At 41.1% G+C, this 15,975-nt stretch overlaps 2 protein-coding genes across 3 annotated transcripts in view; one reads left to right on the forward strand and one right to left on the reverse strand.

Moving 5' to 3' along the window:
- The window catches only part of TMCC1 (transmembrane and coiled-coil domain family 1), a 211,400-nt gene extending 195,536 nt beyond the window's left edge, over positions 1 to 15,864 (reverse strand). Inside the window, exons 1-2 of the mRNA XM_087745337.1 lie at positions 15,738 to 15,864; positions 13,177 to 13,265 (exon numbers count right to left, since the gene is read on the reverse strand). The gene's annotated coding sequence lies outside the window, so the exon portion shown is untranslated. The remainder of the gene's footprint in view (positions 1 to 13,176; positions 13,266 to 15,737) is intronic.
- On the forward strand, positions 228 to 4,195 carry TRH (thyrotropin releasing hormone). Of its 2 annotated transcripts, none has more exons than XM_009462984.2 (3): positions 228 to 343; positions 1,323 to 1,540; positions 2,759 to 4,195. In XM_009462984.2, exons 2-3 carry the CDS (start codon positions 1,345 to 1,347, stop codon positions 3,343 to 3,345), a joined length of 783 nt encoding a protein of 260 aa, XP_009461259.1. In that variant the 5' UTR covers positions 228 to 343; positions 1,323 to 1,344; the 3' UTR covers positions 3,346 to 4,195. The 2 variants fall into 2 exon arrangements, with proteins under 2 accessions (XP_009461259.1, XP_087601473.1); XM_087745347.1 differs by having other exon boundaries at positions 299 to 343; positions 1,329 to 1,540.
- Positions 15,865 to 15,975: the final 111 nt, after the last annotated feature.

Below are 15,975 nucleotides of genomic sequence, written 5' to 3' on the forward strand. Positions count from 1 at the left end.
TTCTGGGAGTCAAGCATGGATATAGAGAGGTCAGGAAATAACTATCAGAGTTTTAAACTGTATTCAAAATGCAGATCTCTTGACATCAGTAAAAAAAAAAAAAAGAAAACAACACATCACCTAAATTACCTCACAGCTATTTGCATAAAGGGTTCAGAGGCAGTACAGTATAAGTACGGAGACACAAGCCATCCAAAGAGAACTTAGCAACAGTTCTATTGGATACTGTGTGTGTCTGTAGCAGAAAAAGGGCAACGTTGAAGCTCAGATGTGCAAACAGCTTTAAAGGACTAAACAATCTCTTGGCAGATGCATCAAGCAAAAATCTGAAACTACAAACCAGGTAATTTACCAAATCATTTCCTTTTTAGCTGATTCTAACTTTCCTTCTAAAGATTGCTCAGAGCAAAATAGCCTATAGGTGATATTCTCAAGGCTGTTATCCAAGGACTTCATCAGAAGTGATAGAAGCCTGCCAGTAAGAGAGGTAATAAACTCATTCTCTATTTTAAAAATTTGTAGAACTTTGTAAAATTGTGCATTTCTTTTATATTCTGAAGAAATAATTAAGCTAAATGACTGCTATACTAGTATTAAAGATGTATTGCATTCTACTGAAGGAACTCTGTTTACTGGAAAATAAATCCATGATAAGTGTGTTAGGAACTCCAGTGCTAGCTAGAAGAAATAGAAAAACACTTGTTATCTGGGCAAGAGGTAACAGAGGATATGATTATTATTATGTCTCTGAAAACAATATCAGGTGCTTCCCCAATGCAAGAAACCTCCCTGACCAACGGAGCATAGCTATCTTATTATATTGACAAATACACAGACACACAGCTACTTTAAATGTATAGAAATACATATTAAAAAACTAATGGACTCTTAAAGTTGGGCTTTAACTAAAGGTGGAATGAAAGTGCTGCAAATCCCAGCATTATTTTAAAATTAACCCTTAGCAAAGGGAATTGCCAACAGTTAACACAGAGTTCAAGAGGGAAATTATTCTTGCATCTTGGCAGAAGGTGAAGCAAAACCATTGGCTTTCAGAACTATCTGTGCATCAGGAAGTTAGGTGTTTAAAATGCTCCTATTTATTCTGCCAGAAAAATGAACAAGCGCCTGGTTTTAATTTTGAAGAATTTACAGATTCTTCGAAGAATATAAAATAAACTGAGAGGTTAGTAACAGAAATGAGACACATAAGAGACTTCAATCCCTACAGCAGTGCCATGTTTCTTTTTCAGTGTCTGGAAATATTGCTATTATTGCTAGGTTTGTTTGCTCCTCTTCCCCTGTTGTTCTCTCTCCCACGGAAGCTGCAGGAACCCCGGTCCCACAATGCCATCTATCCAGCTGCCACTGCTGCTCCTCTGCCTGACCTTGTGTGGTGTTTGCCTCAATGGCGGGCAGCCCCTTCCAGAGGGAAGTGAGAACAAGGGAAGAAGTCCCCTGGATGACATCCTGCAGAGGTCTAAAAGCCTCATTCTTCAGTCTGTCCTCAAGAAAGCTGAAAAGGAAGAAGAGATGAATAAAGGTATATATAACACTGGGGACATCCATCTGGTGATGGCAGCATAGTACTTGGCTGAGATCATCAGATCCAATGTATAGTTCCCAGGTTCTAACGTATGTATTTATTACTCTAACTAAGGGGAGGGGAAAGATAGGAGGTCTGCTGCAATACACTGATACAGAGTTCTCAAAAGGCACTTTCTTCTCTAAGATCTCCCCACTTAGGCAATGCTGTACCATCACTAAGCAGCTGCTGCATAATAAGAAGGTAGAAGACTGTCACAAAAAATTTGCCTGTCCTGCAAGTACTTCCTTCCCTAGGAAAGCTCTAAGAGGACACGTGGAGGACATTCCCCAGTTGTGGACCCTGTACCTAATGTTAATTGGAGGTGGGAGTGCTGCCATTCACCTACTACCTCAACCCACCGGTTTTTACACCCCAACAGAGGTGGGCTTTTCCGTGGCTGGGAATGCAGAGGCTGCTCTAGTGTCCGCTGCCTCTTAGCTTGCGGATGCTCTGCTCTCACTGGTCACAGCCGTGGAAGCAAAGCAGACTCAGGGACTGCACGAAGCAGCACATAGGTGCCTGCCACCAACAAGGAGCACAGAGTCCTTTCAGAGTGGAAAGAGGAGGTGGCCCCAAGTGCCCATAGAAAAAGCCTTCCTCCCTCTTCACATGAATGCTGAGAGTTGGTTATGTCAATCCAGGACCTTAGATATTAAAAAGAGCTTAAAAATGAGTAAGAGAGACTAATAGAGTTATGACTGGTAGCTGGAAATACTGAGCTGGCTTTCACATGTCCACATCCCTGCTTCTACTTGTGTCTCAGCCCTATCCTTGCCCTGTCTCATGCTGATTTCCAGCTCTTCCCCATACCCAGCTTCTGCAGCTGATTTCTTCCAGCTGCTCGGCATCTTGTACTCACCTCCCTTTACCTGAATCTGACACATTTACCTGAATCAACACATTAGGCTTTGTCATTGCATGTCTTCCCATTTGGCTGCAGCTAGATCCTAATGTATCAATCCATCCTCGCTAAAAATGTCCCAGAACTATTTTGACAGATGCCATCCAGAGTGATCAAATTAAAGACCATACAGTTAACTGTGCAATTAAATGGGCATAACGAGCAACAGATTATGATTCTGAACCATAGAACTCCACAAATTCCCATTTCAACTTCCTTAGTGAGGATTATGGGGGCTCATTCTCATTAACATTATTCTTTTCCTTGGACAGAATCAAATGCCCCTCTGCCAGAATGGCTTTCCAAAAGACAACACCCTGGGAAAAAGTACCTAAGTGACCTGGAGAAGAGACAGCATCCTGGAAAAAGAGATATTGAGGAAGACACATCTTATGGAGACATTCAGAAGAGGCAGCATCCAGGGAAAAGAGAGATAGAAGATGACCTTGATGGCTATCTGGAGCTGAAAAAGCAACAGCATCCTGGCAGAAGGTCATTGTCGGATCAGTATGCTGACACTGCTAGTGCACAGCTAAACTATTTGAATAAGTTATCCAAAAGACAGCATCCAGGCAGGAGGTATCTGATGTACAGGCGCCAGTATCCTAGCAAAAGAGGCTGGAATGATGAGCTAGACCTAAATGACCAATATGGTGAGAAACGCCAGCACCCTGGAAAAAGGCACTGGAATTCTGACAGCCCAGATGATGCAGGCCCCTGCAACTTTCAGGAGTCCTTCACCTGTAACAAAGGCAGCTTGTTACTTGATTTAGTAGAAAATGTTAGCAAAGACAGGGTAGAAGAAAAACGTCAGCACCCAGGAAAGAGATCAGCATGGGAGAGTGAAGCAGAGGAATGAGAAAATAATTGTGTATAATTTGCATTTGGTGAAGTAAAATGCCAGATCACTACAAAATTCTGTTCACTCCCTTTTGGCTTCCTGTTGCTTACCTCTGCACCTATCTTGCAGTGTGTTCATGTTCCCATTTAAGTTAATGGCTTTGTCACACACCTAAAGTAAAGGAACTAAAGGACCCAGTTGAATGGGACAGGGAGGTACTGAGGGTCTTCAAATCCCTCACTTTAGGAAGTTAAGAGTGCTCATTTCCTTATGGGCCCAGACCCCAGAATAATCCCACTATGTGTGTCCAATTTTCTGTTCCCAAATGACTAAAACAGGCTCTTAAATATCTGTTCTAATGCTACTAACGTGGAATAATTATATGATTTCCTCTCGCTTCAGTGAAATCAGTAAATTAATAGAGAGGGAGAAAAAAGGACAGCATATGCCAATTATCTCAAAATTAAATTGAATAGGTTTTCAATTCTAAATGATACATTAATGAGACCTGAACCCTTCTGCACTACAATCTGTCCAGGCAGTAAGCACAGAGATAGGAACTGTTCCAACTGGAACAGATTAGATGACTGACTTCATAGTTTGACTTGGAACTGGCACATAAAAACCCTTTTCATCTAAGAGGCTGCACAGTGCAAAGGGTTAATGCATCCCAGAGCACCTCAACCGCAAGTTGTGGACCTGACTGCGTACACCCATACTAGAACACCCACCCTGGTGTGTCCACATTTCAGTCATGCCACTTGAAATCATGCCTTCTCCTCCTTTTCATTTCAAAAATGAAACAAGCAGACGTCCTTTTTTTCCAATAAGGATTTCTGATTTCTCTCCTCTCAAAGGAATGCTTTTACTTTCCGTGGTCAGACTCCCAAAAGTGTTTATTTGATATGAATGATTCAATAAACATCAATAGTCAACTCTGGGTGTCCTTATTGGTTGTGCAAACATTCTGTAATAGAGTGAAAACCATAAAACCAACCCAAGCTAAAGAAAAATACATAAATTAACATCAAAGGGTATTTTCCTAGGCACAATCTTCTTGCATGCTGGTGGTCAGCACATGTTTATATGTAAAACTGCTTGCTACTGAAGTGGAAGGATGATTTGCATATAGATAGATTCCCTTTTTAAATCTTCTACCTGTATGACACACAAAATTATGCATCTGGGCTAAACCCACAGCACCCTTGTTCCCTAGTTCACAGGGAACTTTACTAGAAGTTTGATTTCCTCTTCACAGATCTCAACAATAGATTGTACTGATTTTTCCAATTAATGCACAGCTATTGAGTGCATTGAGTTATTCATATCACTTCTTGGACATTCAAAGAGGTTAGAGCGTGTCAATATTTCACTAGAATGTTATTTTTTTATAAACAAATGAGCATGTTTTCCACTGATATTCATCCTTCTCAATAACATCAAGACAAATGAAGTGCTTTGAGTGTTCCTTTTAAATATGATTGTTTCCCCACTCAGTGCCTCAGAGCACTTCCTTAGTTATAAAAGTTTGTTTTGCCATATGGTTTAGTTACCCTGAAGAAGAATAATTAATCATCTCAGTGAGTTTCACTGAAGTTAGATGTTCCCAGGCTGATCAACACTTAACATGGTCTATCAAACAATTTCTAACTTTGGAGATAATACACTGTTTAATATATGTGACAGCTGGCAGACCTCTTCTATTGACAGGGGTTTTCTAATTAACAAGTGCTGAAGAAATCCTCAGAGGAGGTAGCTGGGAACATACCATACACTTCAAATTCCTTCAGCGCACTTTCTGTGTATGATGCCTTTTAAAATGTTCGCTTTTCATTTTATAAGGGAAAAAAAGATTTCTCTAAAGAATATCATTTCATATACCATTTCCAGCAATGAATGAATGCTTCTTAAACCTCAGGGAACACTACTACACAAGACCACCAGCACTTGCTATAAAATGTCCAAAAGAAGTGAAAAACAGGAAAGAAAAAATTACCAAGTGGGTAAACATGAGCAACACCAAAAATGCATCACAGTTCCTGCAAGACAAGGATGCAGCTGTGGCTGCTACAAGAAAGCCAAGGTAGGGAAGGCAGAGAAACATGAAAGCCCAAGGTCAAAGTTTTTAATGTGCAGCTACAAACAGCTGGTTCAAGCTACTAGGTTACTGCCTATAAAATCTACCATTGTGAGTAAATCTCAGATGCACTTTATTATCAATAAATCAATCACTTATTAAAAAGGAAAGAGTGCGCTATCCTCTCAGTGTGGCCAGTGAAAAGGTAGCATAACTGATTTTATGTAAGTCTAATTTTTCCATCTTCTGTATTTTAGGTTCTGAGTGCTCCAGTATTTTCAGAGATGCCAAGGTCTGCCAGGGGCTAGTCATCTGTTTAAAAGCAAGGCTATCAATACTGTAATTTTTTAAGGCATTATTTCTATTGGGTTTGAGTTGTTTTGTTGGGGGGGGGGGTGGGTGTTTTGTTTTGTTTTGTTTTGTTTTGTTTTTTCCCAAAAAGCCAAGCCTGAGCTGACAGCACTTTAGAGTAAATCAGATTTATCATGTCATTTTTATCATGCCTGCAGTTTTTAAAATGTGCCTCAGTTTGGAGCTGCTGAAAATGCACCTGCCTGGCTGGGAGAGGCACAATGTAAGCAGATACTGCGAGAGCCCATTTCAATTAGTTTACAAAAAAACTTTGTTACTCCAGCAAAAGGTCTCTGGAAAATGACAGCAACACTCTCAGCGATTCCTGGATGGGGGTGGGACCACGTGTGAAAGATCCCCTTCCAAGTTGTGTAGGCCAGTAGCCCATTTAAAGGACAAGACACAGATTTCCACCCAGAGAAGCACATGTACGGGTCCTGATGCTGGCCTGACACGTTCATGAACAGAAAAACAGAATAATTTGGAAGCTGAAACATGAGCCAAAAGTCCTGAGCTTCTGTCAATGACCTGGGCTTGAAAATCCTAGAAACTCAAGAGGATGACCCTGGAAACAGAACTGAGTACAGGACAACTTTCTGCATCATATTTGCCATGTATATAACAGCCAAAAGAGCCAGCAAATCTGCTACTGAGGCACCATAAAAATACAACCATCATTGCCAAGTAACCAGAAAAGTGACAGCCCTGACAGAAATCCCAAGAGGATGAAGTAGGATGCTCTTAGCCTTCCACAGATATTTTCTAATAATAGCTAGTTGTAGTTCTCTTTAATCCTGGGGTTCCTGCACCTACATGATTATTTTGATTATGCTAAACATGGCTCATGGAGCTACATTATCTCTGAAAAGACTTGGAGATAGAGCTACAAGTGCAACCTAGGAAAGAATAAAATTAATCACCGAATTCAAATTTTGCAGGTAGGTTAGAAATTGCACCTGGTGGGGACCTGATAACCTTATTTAATCCCATGCATTTTTTGAAACATAAGACCATTTACAAAAAGGAAATAAAAATCCTGGTTTTCTCCATTTTATATTAAATTTTCCCTTTAAAACTTTCAAAAGCTAGCATTTACTTTCAATGGAGAAAATTACTCAGTCATTCTATTACTTGCATAAAAGACTGTCACTCAAGAAAAGGAAAGAGAGGGTTTTCATTGGGAAAAAGATTACATATTTTAAGAGTTCTCCTACTTTTTTTTTAAGTAACTCAAAACAATATTTCAGTCTTGCCAACCATATTTGTCCCGATTTTTGTTTTGATTGAAAGTACATTTTCTCTCAGTATCTGTATGAAAATTTCACCTCTCTTAATTAATTTCTTCCTGTTTTCTGCAGTGTTGCAGACATACCACCATTCAAGTACAACATTCCTTCTCCTACGGACATTCTCAGAGGACCGCTTGCCATTTGTGATTTGACAGTTTTGTGACTATGAAACACACATAAGCACAAGTTCTGAAGTTAAGTTTCTGTCAGATTTACCTACACCCTAAAAACTTTTTGGCTCTGGAGTTTGGCTAAGGGACTAACCGGAAAAGAACCAGCTTCTATACTATAATGCTCTGCTTCTTTGAGTAGTAAATATAGTGCAATCTCTGAGCAACATGAACTACACAGATATATACTACTTAGCTATAAGGTAAGAACTTGTTAATTGCACATCTCTCTGCCCTTATTTTTATTGTATACCTTCCCCTCACTGTCATCTTTTATTAGAATTTAGCATCCATGCAAACGTCTACACATGTTACCAGCTTTGCTCAGTCACACACATAAATGTACTTGCCCATTTGATAATTGCACAACAGGGCCTTTAAGTTGCAAAGTTCCTTGATGAAGTGCACTATCTGTCTGTAAGACAGCCTGTGGCTCTTCAGGAACGATAACAAATCAATAGCAGACTTGATCCGAAGGTAATGGAAGTCAGTGGAAAAATCTCCCTTGTCCTCTGCAGAATCTGATATTATCAGATATTATTTATTATATTTATGATTAATATTATATTATTAATCATCTACTACTAGGTCCACAGGGCAAAGCTGTGCGCTGGCCCTAATGTGGCACCAGAGTCACGCAAAAATCTTATTTCCAGCTTTAATTGAGACTAAAACAACTGTGCACAGATGAGTTCTCTCTTTATGCTACTGCAGTTTTACATTTCTAGCACATTACCAGTTATTGAGACATAAGGGAGTTTGATTCCTAAAGAGCAACTTTTACAAGTGTCTTCAAACTGAGCTTTATTTTCAATGGAAGGAGAAAGCTGATGTGAACAAGCTGTGTAATTAACATTTTCTGCAACTATTTTCAACTCCTCACCATTACTGTTCTGTGCCCTCTCTCATGCACTTATGAGCCTTGACCTCTTTGCTAACCCACTGTAATTAGCATGGGCTGCGTGTTTCAAAGGGACATGCGGCCCCATCAAACCCCTTTATTACAACTTTTAATGACTCGCTAGTTGGAGAACGTTTGAAAACAACATCATCACCATAGCTGAAGTAGAGTCACTGCTTGCCTGGTAACTCAGTTAACATTAAACAACAAGCTGCAATTTTAAAGCATCAGTCAGGACATTGCCATGGATAAAAACTATGATCAAAAGCAGTCAAGTGGAAAAGCGCTGCAGAAGGGATGAGCCTGGTGAGGTCTACACTGTACAGAGACAGGACACAAAAGATGCAGACAGGGAAATCCTTCTGCTTTTAGGAAATGGATACGTGGACTATCTGCATTAGAGTGCAAAGTCCCACTTCCCTCCCAAAAAGAACAGCATGAACTCCCCACTCCTACAGAGTAATGAGGAAGGATTCAGGTTGAACACAGAGACCTCTGATAAAAACAAATGGGGAAGTTCCTTGAGAAAACTGAGTTATCTACCTGCCTCAAGATTACTTTTACACTTGTGTGAAGACATTTGTGGTTTGTTTTCCTTGATGAAACCGCTGCAGCTTAAAAGTCCTAAGAAGGAAACCAAGAAAAGTACACTTATCAGTTATCTGCCAATTCACTTTGCTTACATGAGATGAAGGAGCACAGGCTGAAGGAGGGTAAAGCAGAACCAAAATCTTATTAGATCACAAATTGCATTGGTATGCTGGAGCATGATATTGGTTCCTGACAGAGATGGGGCATGTCAGATACTAATATAAGGGAATGATCCCAGCCAAAAGGCAAAGACAGCTCTTGAGTTGATTTCAGCCGCTTTGTTTTGAACTGACAGCCTCACAAACACAGTGGCGCAGGAAGCGTTGAGTGACTGAAGGAACACCTTCCTCGTTTAGTCACAGCTAACATACACTGCACCTTCCTCATGTTCACATGAAATGGAAAGAGGGAAAATCTGGACTTCATAAATCATGCAAATACTCCTGCAAAATGGGATGAAGGTAAACCAGGATCCAACTTGCCATATCAAAGGAAGTTCATTGCCACCTTCTCTCTATAATGGATATCCTAACTGAAAGCAATTGAGTATGATGCAGTGTTGACACTTTAATAGCTGATTGGTATAGGGAAAATGTGAGATTATGATTGGGAAAACTAGGGAAAGTGACCTGCTTTGAAAAGTTTGCCTGAAATATGATTGCTGTTTTAAACTAATTTTCACAGAGAAGCATATGTTTCCAGCATAAATTCCCTCTTGATTCTGAGGCTGGTTCTGATGTGTGGGGTGCCTGTAGAAGCTATTGTAAAAAGAGAAGAGGAAGAGAAGGAGGAGGAGGAGGAGAGAAAAGCCAAGACAAATGAAAAGTATAGTAAGACTTTATGAAAGGTTCTCTGAGCCAAAGCACTCAAGACAAAAAGCAAGCTCTTGGAACAAGCAGGGGTTGTTGAAGAAGACAGCAACAGCCCTGCAAAAAATCACAAATCATTCACTGTTCAATACCCACTGTTGAGGGTATTCCGCTTATTGATTTTAGACATGCTGCTTTCAAGATGGGAGTTGGTTGCTGTACAAATTTGTAGGGAAAATAGAAGACAAGAGAGTCCATAGGAGATAGCACCCAAATATGGGTGTGCTTGAAATCTGAAATGAGCCCTGAACGTAATCTACACATTGTGGCATATGGATCCTACAGATCCTAAAACATCGAATGACATGTAAACACAAAGGAACGCTGAATCTTCCTGTCTCTCCTCATAATTCACCTACTCTATGTAAAAGTGGCGCCATTCCACAGCAGTCAGGACCAATACGCCAGATTCTTCAGCAGTGTTAAAGGACCATATAAACTTGTGTAGATGACTGGCCTGCCAATACTGAAGCAGTTAATAGGCAAATCAGATAAATGGGGCTCAACAAGTTGTCAGCTGCAGCTCTTACAAATCATCATGCTGTCAGTTTTGACTGATGAGTCTGCAAACACAGGAAAAATCATGGGTTTGGCATGGAAATGTAGCTTCTATCCTCCCTACACAGACTAATTAAATTTGTTTTGTATCAAAATGTTTACAATAAGCAACTTGAGTATATTGAATACATGAGTTTTGTTAAAAGGAACAGCGATATGCAAATTTTTTAGTTCTCTGAATGAAATGAAAAATACAGAAAATGTTGGTTTAGATCCATCTAAACAAACAAACAAAAAAAGTTTTCTCAGCTAAATTAAAATCAAAGATCATTTTATACTGTAGGAAGAATTTCATGCTACCCATTTCAGTGTTAGGAGATTTAAAATGATTTTTTAAAAATTCATCATTAAATTATAAAATTAAATTTAAGCCAATTTTAAACACAGCATCAATTTAAATTAACTAGCTGTTTAGTTTAGGGAATACTTAGGAAGAATATTCTGATTTTCCACTCTGCTTCCGCCCCAAAGTCTATATTGAACTCAACACTGTTAATTTTCAGATATTTTAAATTTTTTGTTCAGTGAGTAAGCCATATTTTTGCAAAAATGTTCCACTGCACTCCTTGAGAAGTTGACAGGCATCATCAAGAATTCCTTCTAGTCTACATTTACCTCTCTTGTGCTGGGATCAGATTTCATTATTTAACATTCCAAATGGCAGTGAAGATATTACAAGTTGAAGAACGTACGTGAACCTAACTGGAACACATTTCTGACAGGACTGTGCCATGGCTACAGGGCTGACTGTGTCCCTCTTCTCAGTTGTATTCCCACTGAAGTCTCTCCTCTTGGACATTAATAGCAATGACCAACTTAGCAACAGACCAGGTCCTAAAATTCACCGTTAGAGTTATTAACAACAGCTCACAAACATATTTTACAACCTATTTACTCAGTGTTTGCAAAGGACTTTGAGTGCGGCAGAGCAGGAGGCTGTGGGGTTTTGCGGGCTGAGTTTTTATATTCCAGCGGCAGAACGAGGCAGTACATGCCTGACTTTGCTTCTAGAGCAAGTGTTTGGAACACATTCCTTTCCTGTGCTGTTACTCTTTTACATTGATTCACAATAGTAAGCCATTACTGATTCAGATTCAGTCCCCAGCAGCACCTGTAGCATTTCAGTAAGGTTTAATTTGTCCCCAAATACCTCTCTTCCTTTTGCAACTAGCTGGATGAAGACAAATTAGTTTTTGAAGAAGTGTAAACTGGATTGCTTTAGACTGACCTGGATTTTTCATTTTGTGAACACTGTCTGGGTGGGAAAGTGCGATGAGCCAGACTAAGTGACAAGCAGCCAAAGTCTATTCTCATTTACACCATCACAAACCTAGATTATGCTCCACCTCTGTAAAGGGACATGGGGTCCTCAGGGACACAGGAGCCTAAATTTCCCTTTGGGAGTGGACACCATTCAGCACATCACTACACCTGGCATGCTAACTTTGTAATATCTCTTCTATAATTCTCTCTGAGAGACTCCCACTAGGAGTCTCTCATGAAGATCCACACCATATTAAACAGGTGCAATCGCTTAATGGGGAATGGGTTCCTCAGGAAGTGCTAAAGACCATTTATATTCAGAAACATGCAAACAAATGGCATTTTTCTTTCAAAATGTTGAATGAAATTTCTCTTTTCAAGAGTGATTGACACAACATGGTGTTTTATCAGTAATTCAAAAAGGTTCATTTGGTGAGATGTGCTCTCATGGTCTGTGGTCAAATGTAGAACGTGCAAAAGAGCACAATTAACTAACTAAAGATTCAGCGAAATGTTTGATTTCTAGTGCACATCCCAGCATGTTGTCATCCTTGTCGCAACTCGCTGTAGGCAGTCCTTCTCACTGTATTGTTTATGTCCCAACAGTAGGCTATTAGACTTCAATCGTATTTACCATTTTAATAAGCCTTTAAGACTTTCCTTTTGAAAATGAGCAGCTACTGGAGCTGTAGAGAAAGGCAGGTTTAAGGAAACAGCTTGCTCTTCAGTACAGTCTCACTTTTCCTTATACCTGATTCCTGCTACTTCTGAATGACAGGAGAGGACCACGCTGCCTGGGTCATCAGGCCCTCCCAGCTCAACAGGCAGGACTAGCCTGCCTGCTGCAGGAGAAAAACCTTGAAAGCAAACGGCTAAGCAGCCCCAAGTGCTGTGAAATCCCCCGCCCAGGCCGCCCGCAGGTCTCCAGTTGTTCTCAGACGTGCTTGGTGTGCCATCTAGTGACAGGCACATCTTTCATTCCCCACCTACCCCTTCTCTTGTCCCTTCTCTACACCCACTAAATGAACAAAATACACACATTAAACAGGAACAAGAAAACTGAAATGCCTACAGAAACGCCCCTACAAGCCCTACATCTACTCTTGTCTTTTCTTTTTCACTTATTCCCAATATTGCCCTTCTCATACTCACTACTCCCCCATTCAAGCACAGATCTTGCAGCTCTTCTAGGGACACTTGTATTGCCGGAGCAGTCTCACTGGCTCAGTGAGTTCTAAATCACTGGCCTCAACAGATGTCTGGACAAAAAGGAGCAAGGTAGCAACAAAGGGAGAGGTAGTTGGTTCCACCTGAGCTTTCCCAAGGCTCAGTGCTAGGAAACAGCCCAGCTTCAGCAAATTCAGGGGAAGGAGGAGGACACCTCAGCAGGTGAATCCTCAGGCTGGTTCCTGCTCTCTTCCTCCAAGGACAGGAACACAATTGGGAAAAACAGTACCCTGTGTCGCTCCATGTTTGCCCTCCTCAAACATTACACTGCAAACCCCTCCTTCACATCCCCAACTGCCCACTTCCTCCTATGCCATACAAAGCCCTCAGATTAGTACACAGGTGACTCATCAGGGCTGGGGATCAATTAACCCCTGGATTTTCCCGTCTGTTTTGCAAAGAAATGTTGCCTTATGGACAAGCTAATGCAATTCTTAGCTTCCGGTCTGAAAGATGCAGCAGATACATGGGGTAATACAGGGATACTTCTACATAAGTGGGTATCATAAGACATAAACAAGTGGAAAAAAAGGAGGCTGAGGGCCAAACTCACATTTGGTGAATCGAAGGGAAATACAATAGGATTTACAAACTGTTCCCTTAAAGCTTGCCTGCAGTGCCTTCCTTTGACTTCTTTCAGAACTGTAAAAGACAAGACACATAGTACAGAATTAAAGACAACTTCAAAACTGTGAGCATAATCCACGTTCTTAATGCTTTCCTTGAAGGAAGTGTGTGCCTGTCCCAATGAATGGCATGAAATTACTCTGCTGGCATTGTCACAGAGGTAATAATTTGAATTTTCCAGCACTAAGCAGATGCACTTACTATTAGAAGCATACTTGAATGCCCAAATATCTGCTAGCTGTATTAGAGAAACAAGCAAATATTGTAATTCTTGCATTCAACAGTTTTTAATCTCAGGATTTTCCAAGATAAGGAACACTCTCAGAATTAATATGAATCTGGGAAAGCAGAAATTCAAAGTGCTGTAGCTATCCCAAATTTGTTCCCCTTCTGTTTCTTTCTGTAACATGTGTTCCAGAATGTGATGCTCACAGGAAGAGTAAGAGTCTATATAGGAGCTAATGTAGAATAACTGCTATTCCACAACAACTGTTCCAGGGTCTTCCCTGTTCAGGCAAGGCTTAAAGTCTTGGACCTGAAACTGATGCAGATAACCATTCTCTATTGAGAAAGATCACAGGAGACTAACCCTGCTTGGATTCAAGACTCACATACTTCTGTAGGAAAAGGTGCCTTCTTAGGGTGTGAACACAGTAAGAGAGATCAGAAAATAGGCATCAGGGAAAAAAAAAAGAGGAAAGGATGACAGTAATGAGAGAAGATCTTTATTAATTGAAGCCCCAATTCCAAATACAGGCCTATGCAATGAGAAACCTCAGGAGCTTTGATGAGACGTGCATGCTAGAAGGCTTTGCCAGCTCATGACTGAGTATATGGAGCAAATCTTGGCAGGCCTGTTCCAAGTGTGGTTAAATCCTTGCAGCTAAGTCTGGATGAGGCCAGAAATATACTTTTTATATAACAAAAGCATTATGAAAAGTCAGATGGTTACTTCTATTTTTTCCTTTTCATCCTTTAAGTACCGTCCTTCTTTACATACACTGCTAGTTTCATTTCTAGTCCCTATAGGCTGAGGACTTTTCAAGTTTTAAAATGAAACTGGTAACACTTAAAAATATTTTCAGGTTCTTAAGACCGTGGGGTTAACACAGCCCCTTAACTTATTAAATAAATTTAAAAAAAAAAAATCAATCAATCATACCTTCTAAAAAAAGCTTAACAGCTTATAATTTACCTGAGTGCACTGTGGGGAGAGTGCCTGACCAAGGCAGCATTTACAGCATGAGAAGATCTTTTATCAGTTTTTAATATCAAAGAGAAATTGGGTCTGTGTTTTGCATGCTGAATAGGAAGGTGACTGTAACTGGGGTTCTACATTATTTCCACAGCTGCCTGTTTCTCTGTTCATAACTGAATCAAGGCCTGAAAACCAGAATCAAAAACTGAATCAAGACTTTCTGAAAACCAGAGCATAACAGTTCTTAACAGGAAACTGTACATGTAAAAATCAGAGAGTTTGTCTGTTTATAACATTCATTGACTCCTATGGTTAAATCAGTTTGGTTTTAAGACTTTGATTTCCCATTATACTTTTGCTGGATGTTGGGACTATAAATACAAACCAGGTGAAATTCATTGGTGACATGACAAGGTGCGGAGAGCGGTCATGTAACAGTCAGCCCACAGAGATCAGATTGCAGGAATGAGACCAGAATTTAGAATGTTTACTAAAACCAGCTTGTGGATGAATCACTTATCCCGTCTGGGGCCATCTGATATCCTTTAGCTGGGATTTGAAGTCCCTAGGAGCTGGGCATCTAGTTATAATTCATCCCTTGGAAAACACCCACTCCCCCGATCCCTGTTGAAAAGGTTTTAAAGGACTTAACTTCAAGGATAAAAGTGCAGGACATTAACAGTGAAAATCCACATTTATTGGGTAGGACTCAAGTGTAAATAGCACTGTCACATAAGAAAATCTCTGCCTCCGAAAGCCTGTCATTCTAACAGATGAAGCATAAGTATGGTTACACGCTCCTGCTGTTTCCTCCGTACGCTAGGGAATGTGGGACAGCACAGATTTCTGCCCGTTGAGACTGAACAGAAACTAGCATCAGAAAGGGGATATTGAAGAGCTTCTCTCATTGATTTACACAACTATTTGTCAGGTAGCAAGGGCAAACAGTGGTGGCATTCCTGGATTCTACTTCTGGCTCTGTGAGTAGCACGTTATCTAGTGCTATGGTTTACTGTTTTGGAACACTTGCTTTTGAATGATCTGGCAGGCTAGGAAAGGGAACATCAGCCTTGTCGTTGTTAGCAACGCTGGTCCTCTTCCCAGCAGGCTCAGTAATAAGGACACAAAGCACACCACCACCAGCAGCTAGCAGGAGAGGTAAGTGTTATGCGAGATGTCCCGAAGCAGCGGGAGGCCAGAGAGGGGGCCCGCCGCCCCCGCCCCAAGCGCGGCAAGGCCGTCCCGCTCCCGAGAGGATTCTGTCACCACGATCTCATACAGACACACACCTGCGAGCCTCGGGACGCGCCAGCAGCCCCCTGACCAGGGCCTACTCCAGGGTGGCTGAAAACAGGGGAGGGGCCACCCCACCTCCCTCAGGGAGGCGCAGGCCCAGGCTCAGGCCGCCACCGCCTCCTCCTCCCCGCCCCCCTCGCCCTCCATCGATAGCTCTGCGCTTGGCAGCGCACGCCTTAGCTGGGCCTCGCGTCTCGCCCCGGTCCCGGATGAGCCCTCCTTGTCCCCACC

The sequence above is a fragment of the Nipponia nippon genome, unplaced genomic scaffold (genome assembly GCF_047370975.1).
Source record: "Nipponia nippon isolate SJK-2023a ecotype South Korea unplaced genomic scaffold, ASM4737097v1 scaffold_9, whole genome shotgun sequence".
Taxonomy (NCBI): Eukaryota; Metazoa; Chordata; class Aves; order Pelecaniformes; family Threskiornithidae; genus Nipponia; species Nipponia nippon.